The 23,281-nt window shown below is 35.1% G+C and overlaps 1 protein-coding gene across 2 annotated transcripts in view; it reads right to left on the reverse strand.

Moving 5' to 3' along the window:
* Positions 1-23,281, reverse strand: part of PPP4R4 (protein phosphatase 4 regulatory subunit 4) — a 71,530-nt gene that overhangs the window by 12,371 nt on the left and 35,878 nt on the right. For both annotated transcript variants that reach the window (XM_074584124.1, XM_074584123.1), the window contains exons 5-15: positions 22,777-22,850; positions 20,518-20,624; positions 17,697-17,804; positions 13,061-13,182; positions 10,405-10,527; positions 7,648-7,817; positions 6,470-6,589; positions 4,534-4,611; positions 2,928-3,011; positions 1,596-1,778; positions 728-833 (exon numbers count right to left, since the gene is read on the reverse strand). In XM_074584124.1, coding sequence (XP_074440225.1) covers positions 728-833; positions 1,596-1,778; positions 2,928-3,011; positions 4,534-4,611; positions 6,470-6,589; positions 7,648-7,817; positions 10,405-10,527; positions 13,061-13,182; positions 17,697-17,804; positions 20,518-20,624; positions 22,777-22,850 — 1,275 coding nt within the window. The remainder of the gene's footprint in view (positions 1-727; positions 834-1,595; positions 1,779-2,927; positions 3,012-4,533; positions 4,612-6,469; positions 6,590-7,647; positions 7,818-10,404; positions 10,528-13,060; positions 13,183-17,696; positions 17,805-20,517; positions 20,625-22,776; positions 22,851-23,281) is intronic.

Below are 23,281 nucleotides of genomic sequence, written 5' to 3' on the forward strand. Positions count from 1 at the left end.
TTTGACTCAAGGATGATAAGCACGCTTATCACATGGCACATCTCAGTCTCTCTCAGTTCTTTCAGTGAAAACCTAGCCTTCTGAACTCAATGACCATTTCTGTCAGTGAGCATTTTGTTCAGAAATACAACCTGTCCCTTTAACCATTTGAAAAAAGCAAAAATAGCACACGAACCAGGTAACACGTTGAACAAAGCCCTGTATGCCTTTCAAACCATGTCACAGACGTATCAAAATTACTGCATAAACATTAAGGATTGCTAATGGGAACTATTCAAACTTCTAATCTATCTTTAAAACACGTAGCATAGACCAGAAAGTCAACTTAGGTGACTAACTCATTCATAAATTCATTCCGAGAGGATTTATTCAGCACTTCTTATCCTGCAGCCTCTAGAGAATTTTACTTCTATGGAGGAATTCTGCTTTGTATATTGCAGTGCCTACAGCTAAGCAATCTTGGATTCAAGAAGTAGGGTTGGAGGGGTCTTGGCATATTATCAATTTTCCACATTGCCTGTTTCCCAATTCCCTTGCGTAAGCTTCAGATATATTCCTCGCACACGCACAATATGTTTTGCCTGGGGATCATATGAGCAACTGAATGTCTTCTAAGTGTAATCCTATCAATGATGGCAGGAAGTTACACTGAATAAATATAACCACAAATAGATCTTCAGTCAAAACTAACTTGCATCTCTAAGTAAGCAAGGAAAAATTATCTTACGTTCAATCAGTTTCTGAATAACCTCATGCCTCTGTTCTTGTTTGCGATTATAACGTAAATAAACACAGAGAGTTCGAGCTGCTGCCTTTTGGACTGGCAGGACATTCTTGAGAGAAAATAAAGGGAACACAATTAAACATATTTGAAGGAATACGAGTAAAAACGTATAAAAATTCTAGAAGCAGAAAAAAATAGCTAAAAATTAGCCTAACTTTACAAATTTTGAAATAATGGTATAATGTAAGGGAGAATAAGGAAGTTTGGCCAATTCATGAGACACTTACTTCTTTATCCCTTTTGTCTAACTTGCTTATTCAATTATTTCATAAACATCTTAAAGTATTCCATGTTTGGAAGACACCTTCTATATTGTAGGTGTTAGAAAATAGAACTTACAACGTCTTCTCTTACAACAGACAGTTTTACTCTTGAATGAATTCAATAAAATTTCAGACTAGTAGCTCTAAATCATCATTCAGTTTCAGAATAAAGTGTTCTTTCACAAAGAATGGAACACAATGCAAAGTAATGTATGGAATCAGGAAAAAGAAAGCATATCTCAGAGGAAAAAAATCTGGATTTACCTAGAAACAAACTGATAATGAACACAAAGACAGGAAAGACTTGGGTGGGAGGAAAAACATGACAATCTGTCAATTCACATTTTGCTCCTCAAACTGGGGAGAGTTCTCAGAGCAATTTCTCAGTCTCGTAAAAAAAAAAAACACACAGCCTGATATACCGTGTGCAATGCAAAACAGTACTTTAAGATTAGTATTATATATTAAGTACTACGGATAGCAAATATTGGTCGTTGTTCTAAATGGTGTAAACAAATAAAAAATTGACGGGAAAAAGGCGGGCTCACATTTGTCAAAATGATTGTCAACATTCTGTGAAGAAAACGGTAATAAATCTGATCACTTGATATGATATGAGGGAGACAGGCATATTTTTGTAGTAACTTCTCGTGAGTTCTCCATTTTAAAGAAGTTGCTGCTCTCTGTTCTGCTGTTGTTAATGCAGGAATCAAGTCAGGAATAGACAATAACTAGAAATAAAAATACAAACATTAAAACAATTTTACATCTTCTAGCTGTATGTCATGTTGTTATGTTTAAAAGGCGCATCACAACAATGTAAGAAGGGAAGAGATTTTACGGGATCAATTAATTCCTCTCCTCAGACAGGATCAGCTACGCTGTGACCATTTCCAGTAGACACTAGTCTAACTTCTTCTTAAAAAAATTAATGATCAGGATTAAACAATCTCCCCTAAGCAGTAAATTCCACTTAACTAGTCAAAAAGCTATTCCAGTCCTTAACTAAACACACTTTCATTTCCAAGCCCTCCTCCTGACAAACTAATCCCTTTTATAGATACCAAGACCATTACAACAACCCTCCTCAGTCTTCTTTCTCAAACCAAATAAAACCCATTTTCCTTCTAGCCCCCTAATCTTTGCACTTGTTCTTCTCAGCTCCCTAATTAGTCTTAGTAGCAATTATACACCTTTTCTCAGTAGGAGGCAAAGACTTTACAATAGCCAAGCTAAATTCTCTTTAGTACTAAGCAAAATGAACCAGACTCCCACACTTGACATCACACTTGTTATATACTTTTACAGCTGTAAACACCCGACAAATTCGCAATTTAAATTACACTCTCAATTTTTGCCCATACAAGAAAATAAATTTATTCAGTTCTTATGTTGTTGGAATTTCTCAATATCTCTATACATTTAGGAAGTATGCTCAATACAGCATCTTGAAGGAGAAGATGATCTTTTATGCTCCATTTTACAGGTGAGGAGTCACTGAATAAACCATCATAGAGAGCCACATACAATTAAATTAGTAAAATTGGGAGCAAATACAGATCTCCTAAATCACAATTCAGTGCCTTTACTTCAGGAAACAGGCTTCCTTCTAGCAGAAAATGGCAACCATGGGAAATCTGTGGTTAATTAGAAAAATAACATGGATAAACTGTTCATTTTATATTAAGTCTAATCTTTCAAAACGTTTTTTATTTTATTTTAAAGTTTATAAAGTCAACAATGAAAAAAAAAAGACAGAAACTTTATATGTCTCCCAAGCAGAAACTAATCATGAAAGCCTCTTCATACAATATATGTCTGAGCAACTTTACTACTACCTTCATTTAGAAAGCAAATTAAAAAAACATGAGAATACCCACTTTGCTTTCTGATCCGCTGTTTTCTCCTCCATTAGTCATTAGTTCAAGGATTTCAGGAAGGTGACCTACCAGGGCATCTAACACCTATTTAAAGAAAGGCTGAGTAAACGAGGCCTGTAAATTAACTTGACTCAATTTTTATCTCTCACCAACATACCTCTGCTGACACTTCTTATGTTAGTGTTCTCTCGCATCCATTTAAAAAACAAAACAAACTAAAAAACAAACCAAACCCAGATGCAACATACTTGCACTGATGAGGACTGCGATTTAAAATTGGTGTTTTAATGGAGTAAGTAATATAAGTGTTATAGCTTTCAGTTTAAGAAAACAACCTATAGTTTTGGTTCATGTGAATACCACAGTCAATGCTGTCTAAACTATTCACAGCACACAATATTTTAAAATTAACATTCATTCTTAAGAAAGATCTGTATTTCATAGACAGTTAAGTAACACCCTTGAAAAACACAAAGAAACGTGGGGTTTTTTATATTTGTCAGCTGAATCTTAAAAGCAGTATTTCCTGCTTTAAGAAAAACTGCAGCTGATAAGTTAGAATAGAATATATAGTCTATATTAATAGAATAACCCTATTTTCAAATGTTGTAATACTTGAAACTAGACTAGAAAAGTACATAATTAAATATTTTTGGCACCAATTCTGACAGAGGTGGCATATATGATAAAGCACCAAATATTTTCTTATTATTTACATAACTGTATACGGATTAAAACAAGGGAGTTTTCAAAATCACCAGCTGTTTCTGAGTCTCAACTTTCAGGTGTTCAACTCGAGAAATCTTTTAAAATGGACCAAAATTTCATAAACTGTAAGTAGATGTTCTATGAACACTTTTAATTTCATTGAAAATGTCTAACAAAGGATACCAAAACAAAAAGGAGCACCTAAAAGCAAAACTTCTTTTTCCATGCCATATCCAAAGATCTTACATAGAAAAAAAAGAAACAAAAAAACCCCAAAAAACCTCCAACAAGCTACTAGAATCTGGTATCAGTAACATAAATATTTGCAATTTTTCAATCCAAAAAATTCTCACTATATTGACTGTAATATAGCTAAGCGATTCATGTTTTATGCAGGTTGAAACCAAGGTACACTAAACCCAACTGTCTCAGAAACATTCAGAGATTCTGTACCATATCTTGGACTGAAACTCTTTCTGTAAATCTTGACCTTTGAACCATACAAAACTACTTCATCACCTCTTCAATTGGAGAAATGAAAATGAAACACAGCAAAAACTTTGAATGCTATCAACAATTATTTTAATATAGTATCCAACACAAATCTTTCCACGGAAATCGTAAGGTAATAAACAATATAGCAGTTAAACCTATTTAGAATTAATATTTTTTAAAGCTCATAAATTCAGTGGGGGTTTACTCAATTCAAACACCTTCCTGTTTTCCTCCTTTTTATTCACAAAAGGCTGGTATCTTTATGCAGTGTCTGGGAAACAGAAGTAAAAGCTCTTGATCACTTCAAACAGTTACTGTACCATCTTACTGCAGAGTTATCAAACATCAAGATAATCTGCCTCAATTGAATAAGCAAAAGAAAGTATCAATAAAAGTATATTACCTCCAGTGACTCATCCTGTAATAGTGTAACCAGTTCTTTATGTATTGTATACACACCAGAATTTAAAAGCTTAGCAACCTAAAAAATGACAGTAAGACAGCAAGGTGAAACATTCTTTAGTTCCATGGCACTACAACAACTATAAAACATGTGCTTACTTTACAGCAAGCAGGAAGAAGGGATGCAGAACAACTGTTTAATATCAGCCATCTAAAATTGTGTACCTTCCATTGATCACATTAAAATACGCTTACATAAAGAACATGAGTTAAGAAACGGGTCTATTACCTAACCACGAAACATGCTTTTAGAATTAACCCTATTTCACATTTACCAAAAATTTTTAAGACTGCACTGCAAGGCTAGAAAAATTCCTTCTGGAATATTCAAATGTTGTACTTCATGCTCTTTAGGAGAGTTAACAGTCAGTCTGCTATATAATTTAGAAAAAGATAATATAAAAATTGGCTTAGCTTGTGCTGGATTTTAAGTTTTCCCAACATTTGCATCTGAAGTTTTCACTCCTTACTTCTTCGGGTTTTTTACTGTGATTCATAAATCAGATATAAATTTCTAAGAAACACCAGCAGTCCATCTCCACACTGCTAAAAAGGTTTTATAGCAAACATGAGAAAAACTTGAGGAATGAGATTTTTACCATACAGACTATTATATTGTGCTTTTTAATGATTTTCTTTATATAAGCCAAATGAAAACAAGAGCTTACTTCCAATCAAGATGAAGCCTTAAGGAAATGGCTACAGGGTGTTTATTTAAATTAAAAAAAAAAAATCCACCTAGCAGTGAATGCCATAAGTTACTCATTTTTGGCTGTCACGTGGTTGCCTAGTTATGGTGTTAAAATTAAATCAACCAGCACTAAGTGTACATTCAGACCAAGGTATAATTTTACAGGTTTTTTGGAATGAGCTGAAGGACTTTGCTTACATTCAGGCAGTAACTTAAAAGTATTATATATCTAACACAAAATATTATGTAGAATTAGATGCTCATTTACAATTTCAGCAATTACCTTGGATTATCATCCATTAAAACAAGGTATCGATAGGTAACAAGAACTGGAAATCCATCTTTCTTTCTTATAATGGTGGAAGTAAAGCCATTTATGCCTCTACTAGTAATTTAAATGTTTTCAGCAAGCTGCTTAACTTACCAATTTCCCTAGCAACACAATGGGATAAAAGGCCAGCTCAAGGACTGAAACACAAGGTTCTCAGTAAAACACTATGAAAATCTTGAAGACCTGCCTAAAAGTGACCTGGGTCACTAAAATCAGGAGGGAGTGCATTTTCATTTCTGGAATTCACCCCGTACAGCTAATAATATCTATGCAGTGGTACATTCTTTAACTTTTATGAAAATAATACAGGGGAACTTATGTAAACTGAATGGAATAATAAGAATACATCTGCTTTTACATTTGCATAAATTTCCAAGTAGTTTCATATTAAATTGAGCATTTAACTTAGATTTGATCCTTATAAATGTTCTCCATAGAACACCAGCATGGTAGCAAACTGTACAGTTCTAGAGAGAGTTTTCAGGACCAGAGGTGGCAAGTTCCTTTCTCCCATTTGTCTCGTTATTTTCTAATAGCATTGAAAACCTTCAAATAGTGTAATTACTACAATTGCTTATGTTTGTGGTACTGGACCATTACAAGTTTCTCTTAGCTTTTGCTCCCTAAAATCTCACCTAGCAGTAGCCTCTTATCGCATGAAGTCACACAACTTCAACGGACTAATGTGTGGATATGGAGAGGTGAGGAGGAACTGAACACCTTTGACAAACTAAACCACTTCAACAAGTATTCTCAAATCTTGCTGTTTTGAACAGTCACAAATGTGAGTTTAAAGAAGAAAACAACATAAAATAAAAACACACAAGTACTAACAACAAACCATTATAGACTTACTTCATAGAAGCTCATGGCCATAGTATATCTGACGGGGACTTCGGGGTCATGACAAAGGCAAAAGAATATAGAATATAGTTCTAAATGGAAGTTCTTTGGATCCACAAAAACAATCATGGCCTGTGGAAAGACAAGTCTTTTATTGTATAGCTAAAGGACCGCACTATCAGAGATTATCAGATCAAAACACTGAGTCACAACCAGCAAGACGCCTGGGAGATAACAGGTTGTGATTTTAAAGAGGAAGTGGGGCATTTTTGATGGCTGTGTCAAAACACAGGTACTATACAAGTTCTGGAACTGAGAACTAAACTGGATTTACATATCTTCCAGACATGCTGCAGGTTTTTTTCTGAAGACATAGATTAAAACCACATGATAGAAAACCTTAGTTTTATAAATATTGTTTATGTTTCCATACACTAGTGGAAGTTGCAACTGGAGACTTCAAAAACAAAGAACATTTTAGCAAGTAGCAAAGGAAGCATCTGAATTTCAATATAAATGTATGTATACATACCTTGGTTTTGGTCAAAAAAACCAACAGATGTCTACCTACATACAGTGTGCTTGTCTTTAAAAAGTAGAATAAAAATAACTGTCTACTGGCTCTTGGTACAAACATATTTTCTTTAAATATAAATGCATAACATCAAAATATGAAGTAGATTTACAGAAACATGAGTGGTAAGTATAAAGACCTCACATAAACTTGAAAAGACTCTCCGTATTCAGGCAGGAACATGACTAAAACATGAATCTAACCATTCAGAATCAATCTTCAGCTCCCTGAAATGCCAGGAAACACAGCAAATGCGAAACCCTAGCTTTGACTGGTTTGAAACTGGGGACTCTGTTTCACAGCCATTTTCTCAAAGCCTTTGTGATAAGGGTTTGGAGGAAATGTGTAGGAAAGAATGAGGCCAGTAACCTCTTAGAGCAGCGCTCTCAGCCAAAACTTGCCAGTAATTTTCTTAGGCTCCAAAAAGAGGAATCTTTCCTTGTAACGCTTTTGGACAACTTCTACTTTAAGCTATTAACTTGAACTTTCCAGGAGACAGCCTGGATCTAGTTAAGAATGTACAGTTTGGGAATAACTTCTCTATCACTCATGCAGTCCCATTTAGTGAACCACAGGCACGACACAAATTATTTAACCTTAAATGAATGTTACTTACTGGAAAATTGTAAGCACAGTTCTTCCTCACTGAAATATACTTCTTTTCCTGTTCCAGAGTTTGAAGTTGTAGCTGATTATCATTGTGACCATTTTCCTGTTGTAAACCCAGCGTGGAAAGCTTCTTATAGAATTCTAAAAACCGTAAGTGCTGTTCAGGAGTGAAAATGCCTCAAAAAGAAAAAAAAAAGTTTACTTTCCTCATTACAAATGCTATTTATACTGTCCCCCAAAAAAGTCTCATTTACAAATCCATCAAATGCGTCAATTTTTATCCCTCCTCCCCCCACCTTGAGTCTAGCAGAGTATCATCAGTACATATTACGCAAGTGTTTACAGAAAAATGACAGGTAACTATAACACTATAACAGAATGCATCTTAATTTCTGTTTACATAATTCTTGAAATACTCAGGACTTTAACTGTAGGGTTGTGAATACATTTGTTTGTTCCACTAACACTGACTTCTTCCTGATTAAATTTTCAGACCTTTATGAAACTCAGTCACATGAAGAATGCATGCCTGACGAAAGTCAAAAAATTAGGCCATGTTACCACAGATGATAAAGAGGCATAAGAATAAATTTAGAAAACTCATAACACACTGGAACGCAACTAGCAAGATGACTTCAAAAATTACAAGTCATTTCATAAGTACATTAGTAGTAAGAGAACAATAAAGGACAGGCTCAGTTTTCTACTCAAAAGAGAGAGGAAAGCTGTCAGTGATTCATATCGAGAAGGTCAAAATGCTTAATGCTTTTCTTTTCTTTCTCAAATTCCACTAACATCATCAGGCTCAGCACAACTAATAAGCGTGACAAAGATTCAAGCACTAAGCAGAGAAGGATCAGGTCAGTGAATACTTAAAGATGAGACATTTTCAAAACGTGCAGGGTCAGATGTGCTTTGTTCTAGTATTCAGAAGTATGTGAAGTACTAGGTGTGGAAACCTTAAATAAGTGAGATATCAGAATGGAGAAGAGCTGAAGTGGTACCGATATTTAATAGTTGCAAAGGGGAAGGACAAGATATATAATAATAGATCAGTCAGATTACTTTCATGTCTTTGAAAAACTTGTAACAAAAATAAAAAAATCTACTTGTAAATACTGAAAAGAAAACAAGAAAATGAGTAGCAGCCAACATGGCAAAAGCAAAACTTGTCAAACTGATTCCACTTCCTTCTAGTACTGGATAACAGGACCTGTGAATACAAAACCTGCAGTAAAGGTCATGCTTTTCACAAGCAAAATAAGGGATCAGGAAAGAAGGTGAAAAACTACAAAGGTGCTGCAAAACTGCTTGGAAAAGTGGTTAAGAGAAAGTTATCCATGGCTCACTGACAAGACAGGCGAATATATGAAGAATAGTTCTGGTACTATTCAGTATTTTCATTGGGTTTTTTGAATGCTGTATTAGAGACTTTTCTTATTAAATATTCTGATAACATCAACCTAGGAGGGAGAACGCTTATGCTACAGAAGATGGAGTTTAAAATTTTCTTCATGAACTGGACACATGTTCTTAAAACTTTAGACTATTATTCCATTAGGACAGAGGTAAAGTACCATGTTTAGCTAGATTCACATCACCTGCACGCAGCCAGGAAAGAGAAAGACTAACTAGCTGTGAGATTTATTAAAAAATTAAAAAAAAAAAAAAAAAAAGGCTTCATAGGCTGCACTTGAACAAATAATGTCAAACTATTGCAAACTGTTGCAAAAAAACCCCCAAAAAAACGCAGTTTTTCGTACTGGAAAATGTAAACAGCAATATAGCTTGCAAGACACATGAAGTAACCCTTTCACTTTGTTCAGCTCTCCTAAGGCGTAACACTTCAGGAAAAATATGAACTTGCCAGACAGAGTTCAGGGGTGAAGAGAAATAAGCAATTAAAGTCATTCAACCTAGAGAACCGATGACTGGGAAGACGTGATAAAAACAGGATGGACTGTCCTGGCTCTATGTTTCTGTAAATAACAGTTTGTCACTGTGGAACAGCCCTTTCGAGTTATCTGTAGTGAAGCAACAGTCACTTTGATGGTCTCTAACATACTCATAAAGGATTATTTTAAAAATCTGTAAGAAAGACCAAAGGGTTTAAGAGTCTAGGAAGAAATTCTCTATAATGTAAAACCATGATTCTGTGCTGTGCCTCCCCAGGTAAGCTCTGTGTAGCAGGTATATGGTGGGCAGAATGACAAAGGAAAGATCTGCTGTGCTTGAGTGAAAACCACAAAAATTATGGAAAAGATCTGGCCGCAGCTGCAGCTGGGAATCCACACACCATTAGGTCTCCTTTCTCCCCTCAAGTTCCTTATGGGCCACACTCCGTACTGTGCCTCAAAAAGGGCATCAAGCACAGAGGTGAACATACACAGTTAACATCGTACTGTGTTTTCAAAGGTTTCCAGTTTTGAAAAGTTAGCCAGCCAACTCACAAGCTCCAGAATATCCAAGAAGGAATCAAATCAGTCAAACCAATAAACACAAACCACCATGCTTCCATTTCTGACCCTGCCTAAACAAAAAATTCTGTACCTGCCCAAACATAAAAACCCCAATAAACAGAGGACACCCAAAGAGGAAATCCACAAAATCTAATATATATGCAATAGATGATTTCAGACTTTTACTTCCCTATTTCCTTTCCTAACTATCATTTCATTTGATACGTTCAAAATCTGGATGTTTTCCAATTCTCCAGTCTTCCCTCGTTTTTAAGATTTTTTTTTAAAAGAACATTAAATCATACCATATAATCCATTACACAGCTTCCCTAAATGGAATGATAAAGAAACTAGGATAGATTCATCTGCTTTGAAGGATTTTTCACAGAATGATTTCACTAAGGGGAGCACAGTTTGACTCCTATCATCTGAAAAACAAGAGAAATTTTTAAAGTTAGCCATTTGTCAACATCTAAAAAAGAGCACAGAGAATGGACTTCCATAATAAGTTATGAAAAATATAATTTAACATGCTCGGGAGTATTTTTGGCAAGCTGTCACTGGAGGTAGAAAACAAGAGGTATACAAAATTACAAACATACTGTCATAATACAGGCCCTAAATTTTAACACCTTACCTGTTTGTTTGTTTTTAGGGAAAATGAATCCCCCATTAAAGGACGAGACAAAAAATAAATGAATAGACACTAACTTCTCCAATTCACCAAGAATACAGGGATAGAAAGACTACTGCAGTACTCCTGCAATAAGATTTCCTACAATAGTAGGAATACAGAGAGATCAAGACCAAACATGACCATGACAGTAAAAAGAAAAATCTGGATATGCTGGAAGTGAATTTTTTCAACCTATTGAGAAGAACAGGTTGAAAATCTTTTGGTAAATTCACAGAGAAAAAAATAATTAATGGCAGAGGAAAGCAATGAAATCATTTAGAAATTAAAAGACAAGCCCAAGCGCTCTGTCTCCTTATAAAATAAAGGAGTAAATGTTCAAATAAATTTATGTTTTAACTTGTTTTAAATAAAACCATTGTATTTTAAAATGTTCCAAGTTTTAAAGGGATTATGATTTTTTAATGATAGATCAATACCAAAATCCAGCAAATAATTATGCTTGAACAAAATATTTAGGTTGACCTGAAGAAATATTTTGATATTGTGAGAAAGAAACCCTAGCATATAATTGTGGGTCATGTACCTTTGAAATGTTCATTTTCTAGTTCAGCCAGGAAACCAAGAAACTATACAAACCAAACGTCTAGAAACACATTCCTTACAAACCTGTAAATAATCCCGGATTGCTTTCTCTAAGCTTTTCTCAATAGCTAAAAGTAGTAGTTACAGCAATTGGGGCTGGAGGGGGGGGGGGGGGGGAGGGGGGGAGAAGAGTGAATATTGGGAGGTGCAGAGAGAAGTATAAACTTGATAGCATCAATGCAAAGGCTCAATAATTTGAAAAATAACCTACTATCATACTTACTGATATAAGCACTAACTGCTAAAATGTCCATTTACGGTATTCTCCCCAAAACTATCTTTTTTTATGTACTCCTCCATATGGCTTATTTGCAATCATGTATTTTAGTAATTCATCACTAAGTTCCTGTACAGTAAATATTTGCTCCTCAGTTATGTATCAGGAAGGAGTAGTAAAGTCAGTAAAATGTGGTGCAAAATCCAGAGTTGCTAATGAAGATAAACAACCAAAGAGTTTGGAAAAAGACAGTATAAAGAGCAAAGTGGCAAATAATGAACAGTGATCAATGATGTAAAATATTTTTTTCATACACACTATCATGTACTTTGCTGCTTTGTACATTTCCAGTCGTAAAGAAAGAAAACCCAGCAGAGAGCAGAAGTGATAGAGCCAGAAAAGCTGGCTGTTACTGTCTTCTACATCCCCCTGAAAAAATTTAGAGAGAGCAGCCGATTGGAGGCCAAGGCACAGCGGTTACCCAGAATGTTCCCCTACACTGGAGCACTCACAGTCGCTCTCCTGAAAGTTTGCCCCAATCAATGTTGAACTGAACTTGTGATGAGAACCCGAGCGCCACGCGCGTAGGCAACCCACCGCCTCTATGCCAAAAGAACCGGGTACAACAGAGAATTTCTCCTTCCTCAGATGAAGACACACACACTCACCCCTACACCCGGAGAAGCATGAAATATGTATGTTGATCAGAGGAAAGATACAGAGTGCTGAGAAAAATACAAGCATTTACATTTTCTGCTTTAAATGTGGAAAAGCTTTATAAAATAGACACACTTTCTCATTGCAAAGAGGAAAGCTTTCAGGGCCATCTACCCACAAGTTTAAATGGATTTAAGTAGTAATTGCTGATGCTTAGTACCTCCAAACCTGATCAATTGTGCACACTGCAGTTCATAGGACATGAAGAAATTTTTTCTGTTCCAACATTTACAAATGTATTGGATATATATAACTAGATGTTAAAACCAGCAAGGTTTACTGATACATACACGAATACCGTATTAGCTCAGAAGGCAGGCTGCAGTCTGTAGGCAGCACTAGCTTTACTTCAGTTAAGAGGCAAAAACTAGTTAATAGAAAAAAAAGCACATGCAATCGCATCTGTTGAGCTAACATTTTGTTTTCTGTGCATTGATAGCATTAAGTAAATACTAACAACCCAATATTCCTATCATTTATACAGTTATTTTACCCATTCCATTTAGTCACATCACATTAGAAGCTTCGAATAAGATAACTGATTTTGTGGACAACTGGTTCACTTTCCTTAAAACCTACTGTGTGTAAAACACTGCAAGACATGAAATACATAAAGGATAAAACAATAAACAAAAAATCAGAAAGGTCTGAAAAATGCAGCCAGAACAAAAAACATTTACATACATTTATAAATAAGGTGCATTAAAGCATTAAGAAGTGGACTAGTAAGCCCAAATTAAATTCTTACCTGCATCAAACATATCAAGCAGATTCACTAACGTCTCGAAAGCCGCAAGGCGTACACTGCTGCCCTCATCTCTTGCCAGTTCGACTAACTCAGGAAGCACCACAGTTTTTGTTAGTTCTGTCCTGCAAAGCGAGGCAAGCAGTCAAGAGAAAACATATAACGAAACAGTACTGCCACAGCAAAACAGAATTCTTGAAATACCCATTTAGATATTTTTTGTGTAGTCAAGATAGAAAATTTGACAAAGTAGTAAGGAAATGAAAATTAAGTAAAACCTCCAGTCGATCTCAGGACTTTGTCAGCCAAGTTTAAAATACGAAACTTCATCACTAGAAAAGCATTCAAATTAGGTCGAAATAAATCAGAGAAAATACAGTCTGAAGAAAAAACTCAAAGGAGTCCAGCTACTTCACTGTCTCACTAAGAAAACTCTTCTGATCAAAGATGCAGAAAACGCTCAATGCAATGGCCCAAAGCCCAAAATTATTAAACATGAGTCATGTTGGAATGAAGTGTCTGTAAATCTTACGCTTCAAAGATAAGCCTCCTTTGCAGAGGGTAAGCAACTACTGCTCATGGAAAACACAGTTTCCCAACTAGTCCAAGTAGTAGCTTTTAGGCTTGTTTTAAAGTAACGAAGAAGGGGTTCCGCTTGTCTCTTTTTGCCTTGGTAATTACTAGCCCTGTCTGCCTGTGTGACAGCCCTGAGAACTTGAATCTACACATTGGCAGTGGATTGCTGTATTGGGGACTGACTTAGAAATCAGAGTTTAATCAGAGAGGTGACTAAGGAGCAGTGAAATACTCTTGACACAGAAACATACGCGCAGTAAGGCAACTGGCATAAATAAAACGAAATGAGATTCGCGTCTTGGAGCAAAAGCATAGCTTATATAAAAGATATCATCCAGCACCATTTCCCATGTCCCAGCATACAACTGATTCTTGATTGTTTTACAAGATTACAGCCCTACTATCAACGAGAACTGGGAAGACAAACACAGTATTTCCACTTTTTTTTTCATTTTTTTTTAAATTATTATTTATTTATAGTAATCAAGATGTCTAGTGTTTGTCTGCATTTGAGTTAAAAAGCCCACTTTGTTCTGTTCACATGTACAAGCTCTTGGTCTGCTCGTCAGTTAGTGAAAGCTGTTCTAAGCACCACGTCTCAAGAATGGGACCTCAGCAGTTTCTAATAGCCAAGGATCTGGCCCTCAACATTTATACTGCTCAAAACATAAAACTGCAGGGAAACACTGATAAAATTACACTATGTGAGCATTAATCAAGATGACAAAATCAAAACCAGGTTTTACACTTTGAGCAACTGCGAATGAAGAGTTTCGACTCTCATTTCCATCGCGATTTTTAATACAAAACTAATCACAACATCCAGGCTGACAGATTTTTACTGAAATAAAAATGCCCCAAATATCCCTTCCAGTCAGACTAAACAAGTTACAGCTTTCCCTTTGGTAATCTGTTATGAACAATAACACTTCTAAATGTTTATAATCATCAGCAGCGATTTCCAAACCTTATAGAGTTTATTATTGTTACCAGCAAATCAAGATGTAGCTTAACAGTGTTATTCCGGAGGATCAATCATTCATATAAAATGATGAGAAAATGACATGATATCATTGAGTGGTAACATCACTAAATAGTAAAAATAAGCATTGGGGCTGTTGCCATATTATGCCTTCAATATTTACCTAAAAATGTACTTATTTCTATTTATTATTTTATTATTATTTATTATTTTTCCTACTACCTATTCATCCTCAACATGAAAGACTGCATTAATTTACATACCGAAAATACCAACAGTTCACCATTTTTTATGAGACTAAAGATTAAAGCATCTAAATTGTTGGGAAGGGACTAGGCAAAAACCTCACAGAGAGAACACTGCACATGGATATATTAATGCTAAAAATAAAAGTTGGGGAGGAAAGAATTAAAGAAAAATATACAGAATGGACCATTAATTGATAACTATGTATTTGGCCCTATTAAACCACTATTCTAAGGCTGGGTAAACTGTCAGTAACACTGTCATTTGACACTGCATAACACCTACCTTGTTTTAAGACTTTCAGCTCCCAGGTATAATAAATGCAATTTAGTTCATTTCAAAGGCACTAAACAGAATGAAGAAAATTTTATTTCCTTTCCAAAACGGTCACTTATAAGATACAGCCATCTTGTTACAAGTGAAAACAACTTTTTTGCTTCTTCTTCCACACTGGTTAGTATACATTGAAGTTAAACAGCCTTTTGAGGAGGAGCGAGAACTAAATGTACACATTTAATTCTTATTTTAACACCTGGATGTACATATACCTATCTTAAATGTAAAATAAAACTTTTGAAAGCAAATTCACACAGATTAACATGAACAGTGAGTGCTTCCTAAAGGCTATCACCAAAAACATTTTCTATTTCTTAACAGACGGAGCCAGAAGGCAAGGAAATCTGTGCAGCTGTACATTTTTAAAACATAAAAAAATGTTTCAGTAATATCTGAAAGGGATATTCTTTAACTATACGCATAGCCTAGATATGAGTTATTTTACTCAGAATAACATACTTACACTATGTAAAAAAAAAATAATTTTGCTGTATTTTGTGTCACAAATAATTTTCAAAGACAAATTCATATGATTACTTCTCACCTCTTTACTATAGCAGAGGTGAAGTGAGGAGGTTAGAGGAATCCGTGGCAATGCAGACCGCATCTCAAATAAGACACGAAAAAAATCTCATGGGATTGAGCAATAACAAATGAGAAAAGACTGAGGAAAGCAACTGAGATGATAGACAAGAACATAAGGCCTAGGAAGGGTCAGGGGAGAAAAGGGCCGGACAGCAACCTAAATCGAGACCAAAAATCATGGCGGGGGGAAAAAAATGCTTTGCAAATATGTTTCTGTGGATTTCCATTTTGGTGACATCAAAAATCCTCAAACTAGTATGACAGTTAGAACTGTCCCTTCCTTCAAAACTCGGTAGTTGTATTAAAAAAAACCCAACTAGTCACGCCCTGAAGATAAACAGAGTCCCCTCTTTCACTCATCTTTAATCTTCCATTAAAGAGAATTAAATTTTAAGATACACTAAGATACATGAGATACACGCACACAGTAAAAATAAATGCAAGCTCAAATTATTCAGTAATTCAATTTAGTAAAACGTGTTTTAAATTTCCAGTTTTACAAATATCAACAATATTAACAAATACTACCTTTCTTTTCTGTAATCACAAGTTCTTTTACAGTCAAAGCCATTCAATATGGAAAATGTTAAAACGATTTACCGTGCTAGCCTACATTTTGTTACAAAAGAAAGTAAGTACAAAAACAAATGAGTAACTTTACTGAGATGAGTAATATTGTGTTTTCACATTATTTGCATCCTTTGAACTTTGGAAGGACAAGGACTTTGCAAAAGAGGTGCCAAAAGCACACATATAAAATTATTTCGTATGCAATAAAGACAAGTTTGTCCAGGAATCTAGAAATTACTATCCTGTATGACCTTAACAAAGCAAAGTTAAATTAAGTACATGGCAGTAATGCTTAGTTCTTGCTGTGAATATTCATTCCCTATATCTGAGTAAGCTAAAACACTGCCTGAACATATACTTTTCCAGTATTCCATGGCTGAGAGGTAAATACCATTGCTTCAGGAATTTCTGGTGTTTTGTTTGGTTTTGGTTGGTTTTGTTTGTTTGTTTGTTTGTTTTTTAAACAAACTAACTCAGAATCTAAACCACAAAATAATTCTCCACTTAAAAAAAAAAAAAAAAAAATAAAAATCATTCCACAGCCACAGGAAAGCGTCTTTTCCACAAACATCACTACTAACAAACTGAAGTGCACATTTACCGTATCTTTTGAATTACATTTCAGTTTCAGCCTCATCCTTGAATTTTCTCATAAATTCACAATTTTAAAAGCCAGAGGGACTCTTAAGAACTAATCTATCCCTGCTGTGTAACGTAGTGCAGGGAACCTCACATGATATTTTCTTCAAGCTGTAACAGAAGTTACCGCTTTTTTTTTCTTCCTGACACAATAACAAGTGGACAGACATGGAATTTTAAAATATTTGTTTCCCCAGAGACCAATCCTGTGTGAGTTTTATTCATTAAAATAAAAGTTCCAGGCTTCTATTCTTATATGTGCAATATTGAACGTCTTCAAGCTTAAGAGTAAAAGCTGCTACTGAACTGAAATTTGCTTACAAAACACATTTAGCATCCTTTCACAAAAAAACTGCACAGTAGTTATTAGAAACTGCTAATACTTGCCATAATCCTCTTCCATTTTTAAATAAGCCCAATGACATCAGTGAGTAACGGAGAAGATTCAAGAAGCTATAGATGAACTCATTATTTACAAAAAAACCCGTTGTCTGTATGCTTCAGCAATTTTACTACCAGAGAGAAATAAAAATCTGAAAATGGAAGAGAGCCAACTGTCAACAGCCAGTTCCTAAGAACACATCTGTACACTCCAAATTCATCATTGTGTATGCTGTTAGAAATCTTAAAAGGCGTTTTTAGGCTACCATTAAATATTCTAGAGAAAGATTTTGCGTTTAGAAGCAGTTATGCAAATTTACTTACCCTATTCCTTGAGCTATATGTTCCAGTTGCCGACACATACAAGTTCTAACTTCATATTCCACATCATGGCACAGTGATTTTACCAATGGAAGAATCTCTCTTTTAATACTAAAAATGTGAACATTTTTTTATTAATATGCAGAACAAGGATATATAAAATCCACTCCATAGTACTCAAATTTTACCCTTACATTACTTCTAATGGCATTTTTTTTTAATTATTTATCACATATGGCAAATGATTTTTCTGAAAATTTGCAATTCTGAAAGAATACTGTACATCAGACAAATACGTGCTATAAAAAAACAGAAAAGGATTATTCACAGTAATTACAATTTGCTCGTATTTTACCTAATTTTTTTAAAACTACAAAAAAAAAGTAGGCTTAGAGATGCTGTCCTCATTTAATAACCATCTTCAGTACAATTTTTGAACAGCCACTGTAAGAATACAAAGAATTATATAAATAGAAGTGCAAATCCCAATTAATTGTCTCTAATATCTCATCATTGGTATGCATGTATCACCAAAGAGATATTTGGGAAGTAGAAAAAGAATTTCAGATTAAAAGCTTCAGCACTGCAATGCCTTTGTGCAAGTAGACCCAAGTATTCATGTTAAATCAATGGCAGATACAAAATAACTATTTTGAATTCTGTTTAAGTAAAAACACATACTGTAACTTGGCAAAATCAGCCATTGTGTTTCCTTTCACTGCCCAAGATGCTGTCATGAGTATTCATAAAATATCTCTATCCAAATCTTTATGTTGTTGTGAAACTCAAGAGAAATGATACGAAGCCACAGACAAGCAAATTTTCAAGCCAGCTTGCACAGCTTCCATTCATCCCAGTGAAAATTAATTTACTTCTTACAGCAAAATGTAGCCTCAAGTTTCAAAAACTGTGCAAAGTCTTGGCAGTCTTTAGAACACTCTGAAGTAGGGACTACTTCCACAAAAGACTGGTTTTTAACTAGCTCGTGGAACAGAAGGTAGAAAAATTAACGTTCTATTCCAAGGTCAGGAGTTTTTAAATACTTTGTAAAAGTGAACTGCACTCATAACCCACTACCAGAGGATCGATATGTCCCAGAAAATTCTCAGCCACCTTCATAACATGTAGCTTTGGACAGAAATGGCACTACTATCTGAGGGGTTTCCTATTTCTGAACATCAAGGAATCATATTAAAGAAACCCAACAAAAGAAGGTATGATTATTTGAACTTATTATGGCTAACACTACTAGAATTTCTCAGAAGACTCTAAGTGATCTGGAAATTCTCTTCATGTTCATGAGAATATAACATCAAATAAATAAAAGCAATTGCGATTCTGCCAGAATTCTACAAATTTTGAAGATAAAAAGATTTCACAGAATCATAGAATCATTTAGGCAGGAAAAGACCTTTACGATCAGAGTCCAATCATTACCCTCGCACTGCCAAGTTACCACTAAACCATGTCCCTGAGCACCACGTCTACTCGTCTTTTAAATACCTCCAGGGATGGAGACTCAACCACTTCCTTGGGCAGCTTGTTCCAATGCTTGAGAACCTTTTTGGTGAAAAAATTTTAACTAATATCCAATCTAAACCTCCTCTGGTGCAAGTTGAGGACATTTCCTCTTGTCCTTGTTACCTAGGAGAATAGAACAACCCCCACCTGTCTACAACCTCCTTTCAGGTAGCTGTAAAGAGCAATAAGGTCTCTCTTCACCTCCTTTTCTCCAGGCTGAACAAACACAGTTCCCTCAGCTGTTCCTCACAGGACTTGTGCTCTAGACCCTTCACCAGTTTCACTGCTCTTCTTTGGACACAAAGGCTTTGGTAACATTCTCAAAATAAACTATTTCACCATGCTTATTAATTTTTGCATGTCCAACAAGTGTAGTCTACGTAGCAAATTAAAGTGTAGATAGCTTCTTTTTGGTTGCTCCTAGTTGTTTTTTATTGAAGAAAAAAAAACATAATTTAAAGAAATTTATTCCTAAATGTCTTGTCATATGGTTCTGTTGTTCACATTTTCATGCTGAATTCATGCTGAATTCTTGCATTTTGGGGCAGACTAAAATCATTATTAAAGCGGACTCCTGAGCCAGGCACGATTCCTGTGCGTTTAGTAGCCCTCAGTGGATTTCTTTTGTAATGCAAAAGTTACATGTTGCCAATTGCCTGGATAGGAAACCCATTTGTTGAAATGGTCCTGCTATCATAAGACTGGGTAAGAATGCACCATACCAACTGCTCCAGGCAGATACGTTATTCCGATTTCCTGTCACCATTGCTTCCCTGTTCTGCACCCAAGGTTCAAAGCCACAGAAACTGAATCTAAGAGCTGGATATCATCAGGCAACAACAGTGTCTCCTGATACATCTCCATATAATTAGGGATAGAAAAAAAAAATCTCCACGTTAAATTTGGTTAGACAAATAAAAAGTTAGGAACAGGATTCCTCTCTTTATGACATGAAACTCTAAGGTGCTGAAGTTGTGTTTTGTCTCTGTAAATTACAGAGAAATCCACTGTTTGGGTTATTTTCTAGTAAGAAAAACAATAGGGAAGAATGCCATGAAAATGGTACCCCTCCGAACCTGTGGAAGACCATACAAACTGAAGTTATAAACATCAGCAAGTCTGAGTGTGCCAGTTACATAATGAACATTTTTTTATTATTATTAACATCCAGATAAAGGGATCTGTAAAAAGAAAGCATTTACTTTGTGCAATAAAGTCTACTTTTCTTGTAATAGTTTTTGCCCACTAACAAAGAAATACTGGTGTATACTGTGGAATGAAAATATATGTACAGTCTACTTACATATGAGCTTCAAATTTATTAGCTAATTTTCCCATGATTTTACAACTAACTAAGCGAGACTGAAGTGTTTGAGAAAGCTGTGCTTTGGAAACAAGTGGATTCAGGATCTGCATGAAAAAAGAAGAAATAGGAATAGAATAAATGTGAGCAGTAAATAATGTATTCCTCTTTAAAAAAAAATAAAAATCTAGGAAAACATATCCCAAATGTCATCCACCCTTTTCATGGAATTAATCAGTACTAACACTAATGATGCCTATGTACATTAAGAGTCTATTGGAAACCCACATTTAATATTCAGTGCTAATTACAGCATATTAAACCCGTACCTTGGTCCAAATATCAGTTTACGATTCACATCATGGCCACAGTTTTACACCTGTCTACTTGTGTCTTTATTTTGAGACTAAGTTGTATATGAATGTTTGTCGCTGTTAGCTGGCAATTTTAACGGCAGTTGTTAAATATGTTCCTGCACACAAAAGAAATAAATATGCAGAGAAACGAAAAGGAAGCCTCTCTAAGGTTCCTCCTCATAAGTTTTCGCAGGAAACACTTCTTTGGATGCAAAGTTTTGAGGCAATGATCCCTCTTGATTACGCATACTTGGGGGATCTGTAGGAAAGAGGTTTCATTTCCATACAGACACAGAAAACCTGCATCTTTATTGGAGCTCTGCTGCCATTTGTTGGATCACCTCTAAAGTGACAGAAACAACCAAAGGCAGGCCTGCAGAGCACCATGTTTAGATATATTATTTTTTGCCCAGAAAGAATTACAGAAATCCAGGTGCCAGGCCAAGCGGAACTTTACAGAGAGGTATCTCCTGTAGCCTCACACAGTTCCTCACTCAGTCTCTTTCACAGAGCTCCACGAAAGGAAAATACACAGGGCAGGAAAGTCCAACAATATTCTGAAAGCATTTTTCTCCTCCTCTTACCAGGTGAAATTTTGAGCTGAGAGAATCTTACCACTGTAAGGAGACTAGAATTAGTACGTAAGGTATGATTCTAACTATAACACTGCATAACGAAACATATCAGTAGTTATCTACAAAACTGTGTATTACTTATTTGGTCTTTGAACTATGGCAGCAAACTCACCATGCCTAGTAATACTAACTCCAGTTACTGACCTAGACACCGTCTCTCCCATAAAGTGGCCATTGCCAGAGACAGGACACTGTGTTAGGCTGAACTTTGATTTTTACTTACCAAAAAAAAAAAACAAACCAACAAAAAACGCTTAACAACTAGAATATTCCAAGCTTTCTGACAGAAAGATCCTCCAAGTAACATGAAAGGCCTCTTTTCATATTCAGGTTTCGGTATAGCTGCTGAATCAACACTCCTTTATCAGTTGTGATTGTCCCAAAGCAAATCTTTGTGTAAACTTACAAATGTGTTCCTAGATACAAATCAGGGGAGAAACTCCATTTTATTTAAGTGGCATCTTTAAAATTACACTCCAATTAGATTTTAGAGGTGAATAGAATAATTTATCCCCTTTTTTTTTTTTCAACCTAACTTTTCACCCCTTGGAAGTTTATTTTGTGAACAGTGCTGGATTTCAATTGCCCACTAATTTTAATGAGCATTTTTATACTACAAAAACAATCATATGTTTAAATCTCCATATTGTTTTAAATTACAGACACAGTAGATTATGCCTTTTCCAAAGCTTTTAAACTTAACAATGAAATATAAATATGAATACTTAAAACAAAACCAAATATATTAGCTGAGTAAAGGGGAGTGACATTATGACTTCATTACAGATTTCCTTACTCTTTCTTGAGCTCCACAGAGTAAAATTAAGAGTATTTGCAAGGCATTAGGTTTTTGGTACATGAAGAACAACTGAAATACACAATGAAACGGATCCCTAGCGTTCAGTCCCATTTAGTGAAAACCAGAATTTTAATCCAGTAGCAAACACAATCTAGTTTCTTCATAAAGACACAGATACTACCCCATAAACCAAACCAGGATATGTGAAAACATGTTACTAAGAATATTAAGTGCAGTGGAAGTGTTACAGTAAAGAGTCTTTATTTGCTGAAGAACACAAAAATTTTTAAGGTGACCTTCTTGTCTCGCCTTTTAGTACATTCCTCTCTTACATGTTCAACCAGCATTACTGTTTTCACAGGCATAGAACTGCCACAAATCTTACTAAAGTGAATGAGACTTTCAGGGAACTACAATCTTACAAAATATTATTAATCTGTTGTTAGCATAAGTGTGAGAATATCATTACCTCGTGTCTGATAGTCTCTTTTGGTAAAGCTTCTATTACAGCAAGAAGAGTTTCTAGCCATGCATTGCTGACACCTGTTAGAAAGAAATGGGTTATATGTTATGTTGTACATATGAGTATAGGAAAACACACATCAGTTTCACAAAATTAGTTCTCACTTTTTACATGCATCTCTTCAAGGAGTGATATATCTAAAAGCCACTAAATGAACATTCAAGACTTCAAACTAAGAAGTAGGATAGGTGAGAAGCAAATTCTGTCCCCATTTCTTCTATCTCTTCAATTCCAGTAAAAAAATAATAATTAACCTGTTTGTTTTGAAAACAGGATTTCTCTCATTTAGAAGCATATTCTTTTCTTCTGCCCACTGAAACTTTCTGGTTTTAAAAGCAGCCTTTTTTTTTTTCCTTTGTATACTAAAAATAGCGTCAAAGTAGTTAGAAAAACTAATCTTCACAGAAGAAATGTCAGCCATCCTCCCTCCATTTTGTCAGTCACAAAATTC

This window comes from Larus michahellis, chromosome 4 (assembly GCF_964199755.1).
Source record: "Larus michahellis chromosome 4, bLarMic1.1, whole genome shotgun sequence".
NCBI classification, from domain to species: Eukaryota; Metazoa; Chordata; class Aves; order Charadriiformes; family Laridae; genus Larus; species Larus michahellis.